Source organism: Nelumbo nucifera, chromosome 4 (genome assembly GCF_055504915.1).
Source record: "Nelumbo nucifera cultivar China Antique chromosome 4, China Antique-T2T, whole genome shotgun sequence".
In the NCBI taxonomy this organism is placed as follows: Eukaryota; Viridiplantae; Streptophyta; class Magnoliopsida; order Proteales; family Nelumbonaceae; genus Nelumbo; species Nelumbo nucifera.
In genome coordinates, this window is record NC_142652.1 from 96,930,064 (window position 1) to 96,943,510 (window position 13,447).

General features: G+C 34.5%; 1 protein-coding gene across 3 annotated transcripts; it reads right to left on the bottom strand.

Annotated features, from left to right (window-relative positions):
- Positions 1 to 421: 421 nt before the first annotated feature.
- AAE14 (acyl-activating enzyme 14) lies at positions 422 to 6,369 on the bottom strand. Of its 3 annotated transcripts, none has more exons than XR_016068555.1 (10): positions 6,019 to 6,369; positions 5,833 to 5,905; positions 5,410 to 5,575; positions 4,231 to 4,326; positions 3,810 to 3,907; positions 3,174 to 3,367; positions 2,430 to 2,557; positions 1,600 to 1,988; positions 949 to 1,176; positions 422 to 869 (listed from the first exon to the last, which is right to left on the bottom strand). XR_016068555.1 is itself a non-coding variant. In XM_010277655.3 (10 exons), exons 1-10 carry the CDS (start codon positions 6,216 to 6,218, stop codon positions 740 to 742), a joined length of 1,686 nt encoding a protein of 561 aa, XP_010275957.1. In that variant the 5' UTR covers positions 6,219 to 6,364; the 3' UTR covers positions 422 to 739. The 3 variants fall into 3 exon arrangements, 2 of the variants coding, with proteins under 2 accessions (XP_010275957.1, XP_010275958.1); XM_010277655.3 differs by having other exon boundaries at positions 949 to 1,160; positions 6,019 to 6,364; XM_010277656.2 differs by having other exon boundaries at positions 949 to 1,160; positions 5,833 to 5,876; positions 6,019 to 6,244.
- Between the last annotated feature and the right edge of the window lie 7,078 nt (positions 6,370 to 13,447).

Consider the following 13,447-nt stretch of genomic DNA (forward strand, 5'->3'; position numbering starts at 1 on the left):
TTAATTCTAACCCAAACCTGGTCCATTGACACCTATGTTTTTATCTTCTATCAATGGACCAGATATTGGCTCAATCCAACCCAATCCAATATAAATTCATTACGGTGGACTAGGTCCAATCCAATCAAATAAATACTTTGAACCATTAAGTCTGGACTGGTCCAATTCAATATGTCTTGTTGGTCCATCCAATCCATCCAAATTGATTTTGGTTTGGATGGGGTCCAATCCAAAACCGATCCATTGACACCCTTATTTGAGTATTTGACTGTTCCTCTGACAAAGCCTTTATAACCTTTGATATATCTCCCTCAATCACCAAATATTGAATCTAAAGCTCTAATGGAAATGACAATCTGTCAATTAAAGCACGAACTTCAACTTCTAGAGCTGAAAAACAATTTACTATACAACAATGATATCCACTAAAAGAGAAACAATTCAGCAACTCCAACCATTATCAAATAGCCCCTGAGGAACTCTTTCTGATTGTAAACAGGAATTAAACTAACAGTTCATTGCTAGGTAAGATAAATTTATAGCCGGTACATAGTACACAAAACCACGAAAATGAAGTACTCAAACAGCTCATTATAATGGTTTGGGGGGTATAAAATTAAAAAAAAAAAAAAAAAAAAGAAAGAAGAAAACAAATTGAGAAAAATTGAATTGAATGAAAATTGCTTTCTGTGAATGGAAACTATGTAGTTCTGTAAAAATTCTCTTACTCCGGCAAAACTCAGAGACTACTAGGCAAGAATTTCGAGTTAGACATGACTTCTCTTCTAACTTCATCTCTTCTCAGTTTCCCAGTTGTAGTCAATGGAAATGGCTTCCTCCATAACATGAATATCTTGGGAATTTTAAACCTGAAAATGAATACAATATGATTTACCTCTATCATTAAGCAAAATGTTGCAAAGAATTCAAGTTTGAAAAGATGCATACCCGGTTAGATTCTTCTGTTTGCAATACATCTGGAGTATCTTGCTAGATAACCATAGCTTGCTTTCAGGTCTGTGTTTCAAGTTAAAGTCATCCCATTGCCAATTCTCCTTCATCTGAATACAGGCTGCTACTACCTCTGTCAGCCGAGAGTCTGGGAGTCCGACGACAACAGCACTGGAAACTCCAGGATGTTGATTAAGGATGACCTCTACCTGGATCGCCAAACATCTATCCTATAGTAAGAATCTTTAGTTGCCAACTTTTAGGACAGCAAATGGTATCTAAATTTGATTCACTTGTATCTAAACTTGAATCAGATATTATCCATTGGATTTGTATTAGATTCGAATCTAAATCAGATTGCAATTGGATATTGTTAATAAATTAAACGAAAAATTATCAAAATATAATATGTTATTAATAAAATGAACTAAAAATGACTTTGATGTAGAATTTCATGAATACAATCAAGTGAATAATTTATATAAACATGAACCTATGACAATCTAATAAAACACAACATTCAAACAACAGACTCTACTCGATACAATATATAAATTCCAAGTATATATGACCTCTCTCTCTCTCTCTTACAGACATCTCCTAGAGCTACATTTGCTGCATAATTCAAACTTGTCAACATGGGCTTACCTCTTCGGGACAAACATTCTCTCCTCCACTCTTGATTCGACCGTTTGCTCGTCCAACCAGCCAAAGATGGCCATGGCCATCAACCCATCCTATGTCACCTGTGTCAAGCCAACCTCTCTCCCCGGAGTCTGACACCGTTGCCAGATTTTGATCCCAATAACCGAGCATTACATGTGGGCCTCTAGTGAAAATTCTCCCAATAGGAGAAGACCCGTCACCCTGTACCTGTAGTTCAACATGGGGTGCAGGCTTCCCTACACAAACCCCTCCTAGCCTGTGAACCATGCTCCGTGTCATTTCAGGTTCCTTTTGAATGGGCTCGCCGGAGAATTCCTCCTTCGGATCATGGAGAGTCATGAAAGTTAGTGAAGAACATGCTTCTGTCATCCCTTCAAAAGAGAACAAGAAATTGAACAATGGGTCAGATCTGTGTTCCAGTCCCGAACCGATTATTAATCAGTCCTATTGGATAGACCCAAAATTGAACAAGTGTTTTTCACAGTAAAATACTAAAGTGTTTATATACTGAATTGAACTGATTATTAATCAGTTTAGATGTTAACCGGTCCCAACCCAATTATTAATTGGAATAAAAACAAATAATCAGAACCGACATAGTTGGTTTGATCGGTTCAGTTCTATAGGATAGACTCGACCCATTAACAGCCCTAAATTAAAATTTGAAGAATTTACACTAGGAATGATGCAGTGTAAATTCTTTAAATCAGGTACCCGATTTGCCTCCCTATAACATACGATACATCATACATGTGCTCAGTACATAGAATTTCGATACAAGGATCAAACATGGATGAGAAAGACAGACCCACCATAAGCTGAAAGAATCTTAGCTGAGGGGAATATTTTTGCCGCATCTCTTACAAGCTCAAAAGAAAGCCCTCCACCTCCATTCAGTATCTTTTTCACATGTTCACCACCTTTCCATCCTCCATTTCTCCTGATTCCATCTTTCAAAACATCAATCAGAAACAAAGTGACATGCATTAACCTATGCTTTGAATCTCTTAGTCCTTAAACTAGTGTTCATTAAAGGCACATAGCTTTCACTTGGGATTTCTTACTCACTTTTCATACCCACCGTGAATTGGAGCCACACATCTCTATTATGAATTGAGAGATGTGTGGCTGTAATATAGAGAGTGGGTAAGAAAAAGTAAGAAATCTAGGCTCTATAGCCTTAGGGCTGCAAGTCAAGTTGCCCCAAGTTGAAGAAATTTCAATTACATTGGGCTTTTGTTGGGTTTTGTCCCATTTAAAATGTTACAAATTCCCCAACCGTCCTGACCCGAATTGCACCCTTGAATGATAGACTTGGGATCGGCTATTTGCACCGTTGTGTTTAGCGGGCTACATAGCCAATCACATGTGAACATGCTAGTGTTCCATAGACATGAGACCCAAATGGATGTGGTGCAAGCACCAGATCCGAACTAAGATTCATCCAATTAAGAAGCCAATCAATTGAATCCCGAGTCCCGACCAATAATTATATTGGCTGAAGTTATGGTTTCTAGTTGAAATATCGAGTACTCTAAATCATGTTTGTGGTTTACCTGATCATGGAAATCAGATCAGCCATTATTGCAGGGACACTGATCAGTGAGGAGACATGGTGTTGTTCTATGGCTTCAAGGGCTGATCCAGCTTCAAACTTTGGTATGAAGACATGGCAAGCTCCTACCATGAGCATGGCCATACATGAAGATATTCCTCCAATGTGGCACAATGGTGCTGTGTGTAGATAAACCTACAAAATCCACAGAAGGTGAACACGTTCAATGAGCGCATAGAAATTTCTGACACCTTTCTATTAAAATACCCTAATCTACCCTTAAAAAAGATTAAAAACAATTTTTGATACAGTTGTCAGAATATTTGTCAACTGCTCAGAAACATTTAAGGCTCAGTTTTGTAGGAGTATAAACACAAATATATATATTGTGCAAATACATACAAAATATAAGGTTTTGCACTCTATAAATCTACATATTTGTATTTGTACTTCTTCCAAACTGAGCCTAAATAACGGAATCGACAAAATAATTATGTGCTTGCTCAATGAGTCAATGTGCTCTCGGAGTGTGCCTATTAGATTTGGACTCTCCTGGCCCAGCCCATATTCAAAATTGGGCTAGGCCTAGAATGGCCGACCCAGTACTCCTTAAGTCCAGTAATTGTTGATAACCTACATCATCCTCACCGTAGCCGACAACAGCGATTTTTGCAAGTGATTGAACGATCAGAGCTCTGTGGTTGATGACAACTCCCTTCGGCTTCCCAGTGGTTCCTGTATTGAAGCAAGCTGTTCAGACCGGAACTATCATGGTCCAAATCGACTAAACCAACTAAAAAAAAACTCAATCTCATCACTATGATACCGGAAAAACTTGAAACTAATCAACCGGTACCGGAAAAAATCACGGGAGGATTTTAATTGGTCAAAGCCGAACAGATCCAGTTTGTCTTTGTTCCGATTGGGATTTGGGAATAAGGGTCTGATATTAAGAGCCGGTTTAATCCAGACAGGACCAGAACAAGGGAGCATTTGGCAGATTTTGTTAATAAGCAAGTAAACAATTATTTGAATGGAAACTGAGAAGATCACTGTACCTGAAGTGAAACATATAAGAGCAATGCCCTCTGGTGCCCACTGCAAATCAAAAGGGTTGGATCGTTGAGGAATACTGAGCATTTCCATAGTTAAAACTGGCCAAACAAAAATGAAGACCCACCTCGTCAGCAAATACTTTATTGGATGGACCAGCCAACCCGGTCCTTATACAACCCCTACAAATTTGCCATAGGCTGTGTTTAGTATGAATGCAAACGCTGAACTCACCCGAATTTGTATTCTAAGTCAGCTTTGCAGTCATTTGGTAAGAATAAATGATTGTACTAAAATCTAAAAATGACAACAAATTTGCTTTTCTATATGCATGCATTAAAATGAAAACAAATTTGGGTTTCAAAGATGGAATACAATATTATTGGTCAAGTCAATGAGAGAGAGAGATTACTTTCATTTTGACGAAGAGTGCCTAATTTGCATTTTGCACTCTTACCAACAAATACATAGTTTTCAAAATCGGACCGGACTGGATGGTTGGACCGGAAAAAGGGAACCAGTCAGGTGACCGATTCCGTTTACCCCAGGACCGTTATTTCCTAAAAAACCATTGATTTGGTCAACAAACCACTGACCTGGGCAATCGAATCATTCAAATCGTTTGAACCTTCTAACAATTTTGACTTTTTTTTGTCAGAACAGGCCTGTTCAGTTCGAATGGTCAGACTTGTTCAACCCAGGGACCAGCCCCCTGACCGGTTCATTGTCCTGTTTAGTTTTAAAAACCTTGTACCAACAAATGAACTCACTTATCTGCTATCCAACAACTTGGGCTGGGTTAGCCTAAACCTAAACCTGAGCCAAATAAAAATAAATAAAAGAAAAAAAAACGGATTGGGTTAATGTTTGGATAGGGTTAGAGTTGGAAAATATGGGCCCAATCCAAACTGTGCATGTTTGACTAATTGGACCAATCGGACCAACTCGGCCTGGATTTGGTTTATCCAGGCTATGATTGACCAGAAATATAATAAAGCATGGACCCAAATCTTAAGCACGCCTCACACCGACCTCACAGTCACATCCCATTTTTATTTGGAACATCTCGAATAATAATAGAAGTATAAGAGATGTTCCCAATGTGCGGTCAGGAGATCTTCTGAAGTCGCTGTGAGGCGCGGCATATCCGGACTCTATGTGCTTGTGATACTGAGCATAATTACCATCTCCACTGCCGAAGAGGGTTGAAGGCTCTCCGAGGAAAATACGCCACCTCAGAGAAGGCACATTATTATTGTGTAGCCAGGAGCACCAGATACTACAGCTCTCGTCCAAAACCACCATTACAGGACTCACGACCTGCATTGCCCATCTCGCATCTTTTGAGCTCTGCGTGTTTAACAGATGTTCGGTCATGATTTTTTGTGAGAAAACACTTTCCCACCAATAAATAAAGACAAATTCTAGTTAACGAGAATTGCATAAACTCGTTACATAATAGCATTACTCCCAGCGCCACATGCAACGAGTTTGTGCAACTCTGGAACCTTGTTGCATAAATTTTTCTTTGTCTAAAGCGAAGAATTGAACAAGCTGCACGCCGTGTTGTATGCGAACATTTCTCATGAAACTTCCTAAGTTCTTACCCAACGGAAATTGAGAGGAGCTGAAACGCCTCCAACGTATGCAACTGCAAGCAACCACTCGAGATACCAGTCGCTGTTAAACGGCAAGAGTAACAGAGAAAAGCAGAACATGAAAAATAAAATCTAGATTCTACCAAAAAAAGAAAAAGAAAATCTAGAAAGAGAATAGGAGGGAGAAGCGCAGACCTGTTCAGAGCAGCGATAGCGACAACGTCTCCTCTCTTGAGGCCGAGCTCACGCAATCCACTGGCAAGGCTCAATACGCTCTGCACGAATTCCTCGCCAGTCTTTCGCCGGTTCCTGAAGATTGTGACTAGAGAATTACGTCGGAGAATTGATATCCGGCTCAAGCACTGGCAAATGTGGCCTTCCGAGGAGTAACCCATTTCCAAGAGCTCAAAGAGGGAAGTAATTGGCCTTACTTCGGACGGAGTTCGAGCTACTCTGCACTAAAATATCATCGATTGCAATTGACGCAGGCTCCAGGTTTTCGATCTATCCGACTATCCGGCCAGAGAACTTCTTAGCCACATATTTTTTGTTTGACCAAAAGGCCCTTGGTCTATGTATATTATAAATATACTGCCTGATTGACTGTTCACCTGACGGCTGACGCGACGTGACATTGTTTCTTCCATGTTCCCAAATTCCAACCCAAGCGACCCGAATATAGAAACTGTTGCCGGACCCGACCCGGTTATCGTCGACGGAATGACCTCACGCACTTTATCGAATTTTTGTAGGCTGCCTTGACCCGATATCAACTGAAACTTATCCACCCATTTACATCACTACTACTATTGGATCAAATGATAAACTCACATCTATCCTAATATTAATATTAGGGGTGTAAACGGATCGAATTCGAATTTGATTAATTAATTATTTTAGATAATTGATAAATATAAAAATAAATATTTTATTGATATAAAGTATAAATATATAAATTATTTTATATATTGTATATAAGAACTAAATAATCGGTTGAATTTGGATATTTATCGAATCGAATCAGGTTATATCCGAATTTGAATCCCATTAACTATTTGGTAATAATAGGATATCCCGAATTCGACCGATTATATATTCAAATTATCCGAATTCGATTTGATTATGTCGAATATCAAATTCAAAATCGAATTTTTCAAATACCGTTGACACCCCTAAATGAGATCACTTCCGTATAAAAGTGATTAGGTCCCTAACGTCAGCAACTCTCTCCATCTTCTATTCCCCGTATGCTATGTTTGGTTTGAAGGAAAATGTAGGGAAAGTAGGGAAACTTTTACAAACCTTTATACATGTTCATGAGTCGAGTTCGGGCCAGGCTTGTATATATGTATCAATAGAATACATTCAGGCCTGAGCCCAAGCTTGGCCTGACCATCGGGCCTAGATCTTGAGTCTGAGCCTGACCCTCATATAAAGTCTGAAGCCCAAGCCCAAGCCTAGCCAGAAATTCGAAAACATAATTTTTTTTCTTTTTTTATTCAATAAAAAAGTGTTTTATTATAATTAAAAAGTTCAAAACTCAAAAATAATAAACATCTCACTATTACTTGAAAAAAAAGATAACAAAGAAAAAATATTGTATATATATTTTTTATTATTTAATATATACTATCAAGTCGGGCTCGGGCTCGGGCCGAGATTTTTTGAGAAAGCCCCAGCTCGACCCGAAAAAAAAGTCAGGCCCGGTGCTTTAGGCCCAAGCTCAAGCCCATGGGCCTAAAATTATGACCACCCGACTTATAAAAGGTCATCGGGCTACCCAGTCCATGAACACATCTGCAAACCTTGTATTAGTTTCATTATTTTTCCCTTTTTTTCCTTACTTGTCTTTCCCTTCTTTTCTCTTACCCCTTTCCGCTCTCTCATTCACTCTCTTTTTCCTCCCCTTACCCATGCCACCCAATAAGCCACATCAACGGGCTTTGAACCATCTCGATTAGCCGCATCATCAAGGTTCTACAATCGTGACAAAGAAAGCAACTTCTCAAAACCGACTAACCTACATCTCCACTTATCTTCCAAATTCTGAGTTCAGATCTGAGCCCCACAAGGGGGTGCCCCACAGTGTCCTACATCAATCCCTACCGTGTATTAGGAACATCTCCCGATGATGATATTATCAGGACTAGTACTATCGTCGGGAGATGATCCCAATGCACGGCAAAGATGTGCTGTGGAACGTTGTGGGGCACAGATGTTAACTCCCAAACTCCATGCTATCACGTTTTTAAGAAAAGAAACCTAACATATTTGCAACTTTCCAATATCACTCAACTTTTCCTTCTTAATTTATTGTAGATTTTATCACAGCCAAAGACTGCTTTTTGAGAACTAATAGAGTGACATCCCCTTCTCCCCTTTAGTGACATTTTCACACTACGATCACCTTCTCTTCATCCCATATATGAGAAGGCTTAAGGTGAGTTCTGGAAAATACAAGGTGTAGGGTCTTATTGACCAGACATCGTTGTGTCCGCTAGCGAATACTACATCTCCTTACCGGGTGAAGAAGATTGGTTATATGGGTCGGGTTTATACCACATATAGATCCACCTCTTACCCATATAACTTAGGTTGTTTTGGTTTGATCTAACCCAAGCTGCCCAACTGCATATATCAAACAGGACTGGAACGGTTTCGCCCAAATTGGACAGTTAATTAGTTGGGCTATTTTTGTTTATAGTAACTTTGTTGAGTTATGTTAATGTTAAGTTAACTAAAGGGAAACTTAGTCATTATATTACTGTTAAGTAATGACATTAATTTAATTACATTAAATTTTAAAATTTATTACCTTTAGATGAAATTAAATTTAATATAGTTTCAATGAAATAATAATAATTTAATTAATTATTTTTAGATAAATTTATATAAACATAATTAAAAGTAAGGTACGCTATTTTGTTAAGTTCATTATTACAATATATTAATTTGGTTTAGTTAATTTAGTTTATAATAACTTGGTAAATTTAATTTAACTAATTTAAAATAGTTAAGTAAAGTAATTAATGTACTTAAAATAAATCATTAAGTTCATATATATAACCAGGCCGTTAATTCAATTAATTAGTTTAGATAATAATTAATCTCCTTTCTCTTTATTTAACAGTACATTATTTAGTAATTATTAAAAATACCAGAAATTATCAATAGATTATTGTTAAATTAACATCAAACATTGAAAATTACCATAAATCAGTACTAATTATTCAAATTTTATTTAACAGTAATTTATTAATAATTATTTAAAATTACAAAAAAGTAGTAGTAATTTTAATAAAATTACCAGAAATTATCAATGAATTATTGTTTTTTCTTTAATTAATTAGCAGTAATTGTTTAAAATTACCACAAATTATCGATAAATTTTTGCCTTTTATTTTAATAAATTAATACTAATTGTGTAAGATTACCAGAAATTAATAATATTAAAAAATAAGCAATTAATAACATTTGAAATGTTGGAAAAATAAGTATTATTTAAAATTAAGTAAAGAATTAAATATCATTTGAAAATTTTGGTAACATTTAATAAAAAGAATAATAAAATATAGTAGCATTTAAAAATAATAATTAATTACATTTATATAGTAGGAAAACAAAGATTAAAATATGTAAAAAATAAAATTTAGAAAAACAAGGAAAAAGATTAACATCTTCAAATTTAGAATGTTTAGTAACATTTAATAAAATGCTTATTGATTTAAAAATTAGGTTTAAGGCCTTGAAGCCCAAAACTTAGGATTTATGTTGAATATTTGTGTTTTTCTTATGAATTATTTAAGGAATTTGTATTACTATCATTAAGAATGCGGTTGGGTATGTTTGGATGTATTTGAATATATTTAGATATATTGGATCTATTTTGAAAGGGGTCTGGATCACCGGCCAACAAAACACGTTCCACCCCTCTTACCAACGAGATCTCACACTACACATCTCATACATGGCAGGTCCTGGTTTCATGGTGAGATGTGCAGTATTAGATCAAGTTGGGAGAGGGTTAGAATGTTTTTTGTTGGTAGAAGATCCCAACTCTTTTGAAAGGATTGTAAATTATTATTTTATTTTTAGAGTTAAAGTAAAAAAAAAATGATTTTGACATCATAAAAAAGGGCAAGTGGGGATCTGCATGGGAATGGGGATGTATGGGTACAAGGACTTTCTTTTGTGAGGACGTGGATGGGAGTAGCTCCCTCTGCCCACCTCAACCTATTGCCATTCCTACATAAAATTATTAAATATAGTTTTCTATTGTATAACTTTCCTTAACAAAAGTCTGTGCATTGCACGGGTCGCCGCTATTCTGTGTGTGTGTGTGTTATATACATTTAATGTAATATATACCAACTTAATGGCTTTGATCCAACTTTGACCTTTGTTGCAAGCATCATTGAAGGGCTCACTCACTATCATTTGGGGGCATGCTATATTTTGCCATGTGACATGTAAATATACAAGGCCCTTCACTTTGATTTTTTTTTTTTTTATAATTGGGTCATGGTTTAACTAGTTGGGTTAAGTGGGTCACTCTATGTTGTTGTAGACAAATAAAATTAGTTAAAATATAAAAATATCAAAAGTGCAAAAAAAAAAACTAAATTTTGTTGGAAATAGCAAGTAGGTTTTATATTCATTATATTAAACAAATATGCCTAATTTGATTAGTAGTCCAATTGGGTCAACCATTGGCAACATAAATAAAATAAAAATTATATAAAAAATATAAAAATTACAAATTACAAAACATATATGTAAACATTTAACAAGGTTCTAATATTATTTAGGGATATTATCTAAAATTCACAATGACATTTTCATGTTTCTCTTAAACTCACCATGACTTTTAAACTCCTCCAAAGAGCCCTTGAGAGTGAATTTTATTGTCTAAAAGTCACATTTTGTTAAAATTCCTTTCACCATTAGTGATTATTAATAGAAGTTGTCCACATAAGCTTTTAAGCATTTTACATGATCAAACTACTCTTGAATGCCTAAGACAAGATTATGAAATATCTTTCATGACAAAATTACCCTTGAGTTGAACCCAAGCCCACACCATGCCTATAGATTTTAGTTTATATATATATATATATATATATATATATATATATATATATATATTATTTTATGTAATATTATATATTATACATATATAAATATTATAATATGACACATGTTATATTATATATAATATTTATACTAATAATATATAAAATAAATTTATATGCAAATTAATATGACCAGGCTTGGAGCCCAGGTTGGGCCAGGACTAGGCTATAAAACTTATCATAGGTTTAAAGCCCAGCATGCCCACAACCCTATATTTAGGGTTATCAACGAGTCATGTATGGTTTGCTATAACTTGTACCAATCTAGTCCCAATAAACTTTTATTTATTTAGTTTAATAAATTATATCTTCCACTCTTTACAAGATAGGTTTGGCTCAGGATAACCTGTACTAGTCCTATTCCAATAATTATTTATTTATTTATTTTATTAAATTATCTATCCCACTCTCTCTTCCAAAGCCCATTATTTAAGGCTATCAATGAGTCGGGTCTGATTCAAGGTAGCTTGTATAAGTCTCATCCTAATAAACTTTTTTATTTATTTTATTAAAATAACTAATTTATTATCTATGGACTTTTATTTATTTAATTTATTAAACTATTTATTTATTTAGAAATGATTTCCTCGATCCCAATGTTAAGAAGAGAAACAACATTTTTTCTAATTTCCAGAAGAAAGGGGATGACTATGGATAATTGTTGCTATATTGCTAATTTCCTATAGAAACAACACTTTTATTTTCTTTGTATAATTAGATCAATATTGTCTTTAGGCATTAAGACCTTTTTTGGCATTTCCACCACCACCTAATTTCTTATTCCTTAAAGGCTAAAAGCTTCAACCTCCGATACACACTTACTTCAAAGTTCAAACCAGTCAATGTACCAACACCCTATCTCGGATTGTATATATTATTCTTCTTATTTATTCTCAATTAATCCCATTTTACCTTTGTAAGAGAAAACTCTATGAGAAAGTAAAATGTAAAAGACAAATAATGCTTACCCAACTAATGAAAGTGATTATCCACCATCTATATTTTTTTATATTATTGATAATTCTTGATTAAAATAATTACCATATAATCAATTATTTTTCGAAGTTGTACCACAAGCAATCGATAGGTGTGTTCACGGTCTAGTTAATCAAACCGTTTTTTTTTTTTGTTTTTTTTTAACTAAACCAATCACTTATTAAAACCGAACCGATGCAATCGGTTAACCAGTTAAGTGCATTGCATTTTTTTAAGATTTTTTATACTCTAGTTTTGCACTCAATTTTTTTTTTAAGAAATTAAATGTATGACCTAAACAAAAAAAGGTGCAAAATCAAATAAAGGAACAAAGCAATCTAAACTTTTCAGAAAGAATGATTAAGTTTTTCTCTAATCATATTTTCTCCATATACAACACATATTCTACCTTTTTAATCTGGTTGCAATATTGTGTTTAGTATTGAAATTAGATGATTAAAAATGATATTGTCTTGTATATATTTTATTTTTTATATGCATTTCATTGTAATTTATTGAAGGTTTTACTAATTTGCATTCTAGATCATTATCGGTTGCTAGTTTTGCATAGGGATTTAATGTAGAAACTATGTTCTTTTTATAAAAATTCATTGCCTAGAAACAGTTTAGTGTCACCTAGCACTACAGTTCACCTTTCTCCCTTAACAACCATGGCTTGAAAAGGAAATTGGCTTGTGCTTGTTATATCTATTACATTAGTCCAAAAACCCAGTTTAAAAGTAAGGGAGGCCACGAGCCGAGCTTCTCATGAGATATTCGAGCTTGGCTCGTGAAAAACTCGGCTCGACTCGGTTTAAACCAAGCTTCGAGCGGAGCTCAAGCCCAGTAAAGCTCGGCTCGTGAGGCTTGCGAGCCTAGTATAATAAATAAATATTTTTTATTATATACATACATACATATACATATAAATATATATAATAAATAATTATTATTTTATATATAATATTTTTATTTTTATGTATAATAGTAAATAATTTTTATATTTTTATAATTCTTTTTGTTCATATGTCAAATAAAAACATTTTATATGTATTTTTTTATTTTTATATGTGTAATAATAAATAATTTTATAATTCTTAATTTTTTGTATGTAAAATGAAAAATATTTTTAGATGTATATTTTTCATTTTTTATTTTTAAAAAACTTAGCTTTTAGTCAAGCTCGAACTTGTGAGCTTTGAACCGAGCCAAGCTCAAGCTCGAGCTTGAGCCTAACACAGTTTCAGTGAACCAAGTCTTCGATTCGGCTCAACTAGAATCTACCTCTATTTAAAAGATAGGAAATGAAAACAAAAATTATTAACATTCTATTTATCAAACTTCTAAGCATTCTACCACTAGAGGTAAGAGCAATACCTTCTTTTATTTCTATTTGTTTTCAGAGAATTCCCATCACTTTTGGGAATGAAATATATTTATGAAATACTCCAACACACAAGCAAAATCTAATCCATCAATATCTTCAAAACTTAAATACAAAGACAAACATAAGAGGT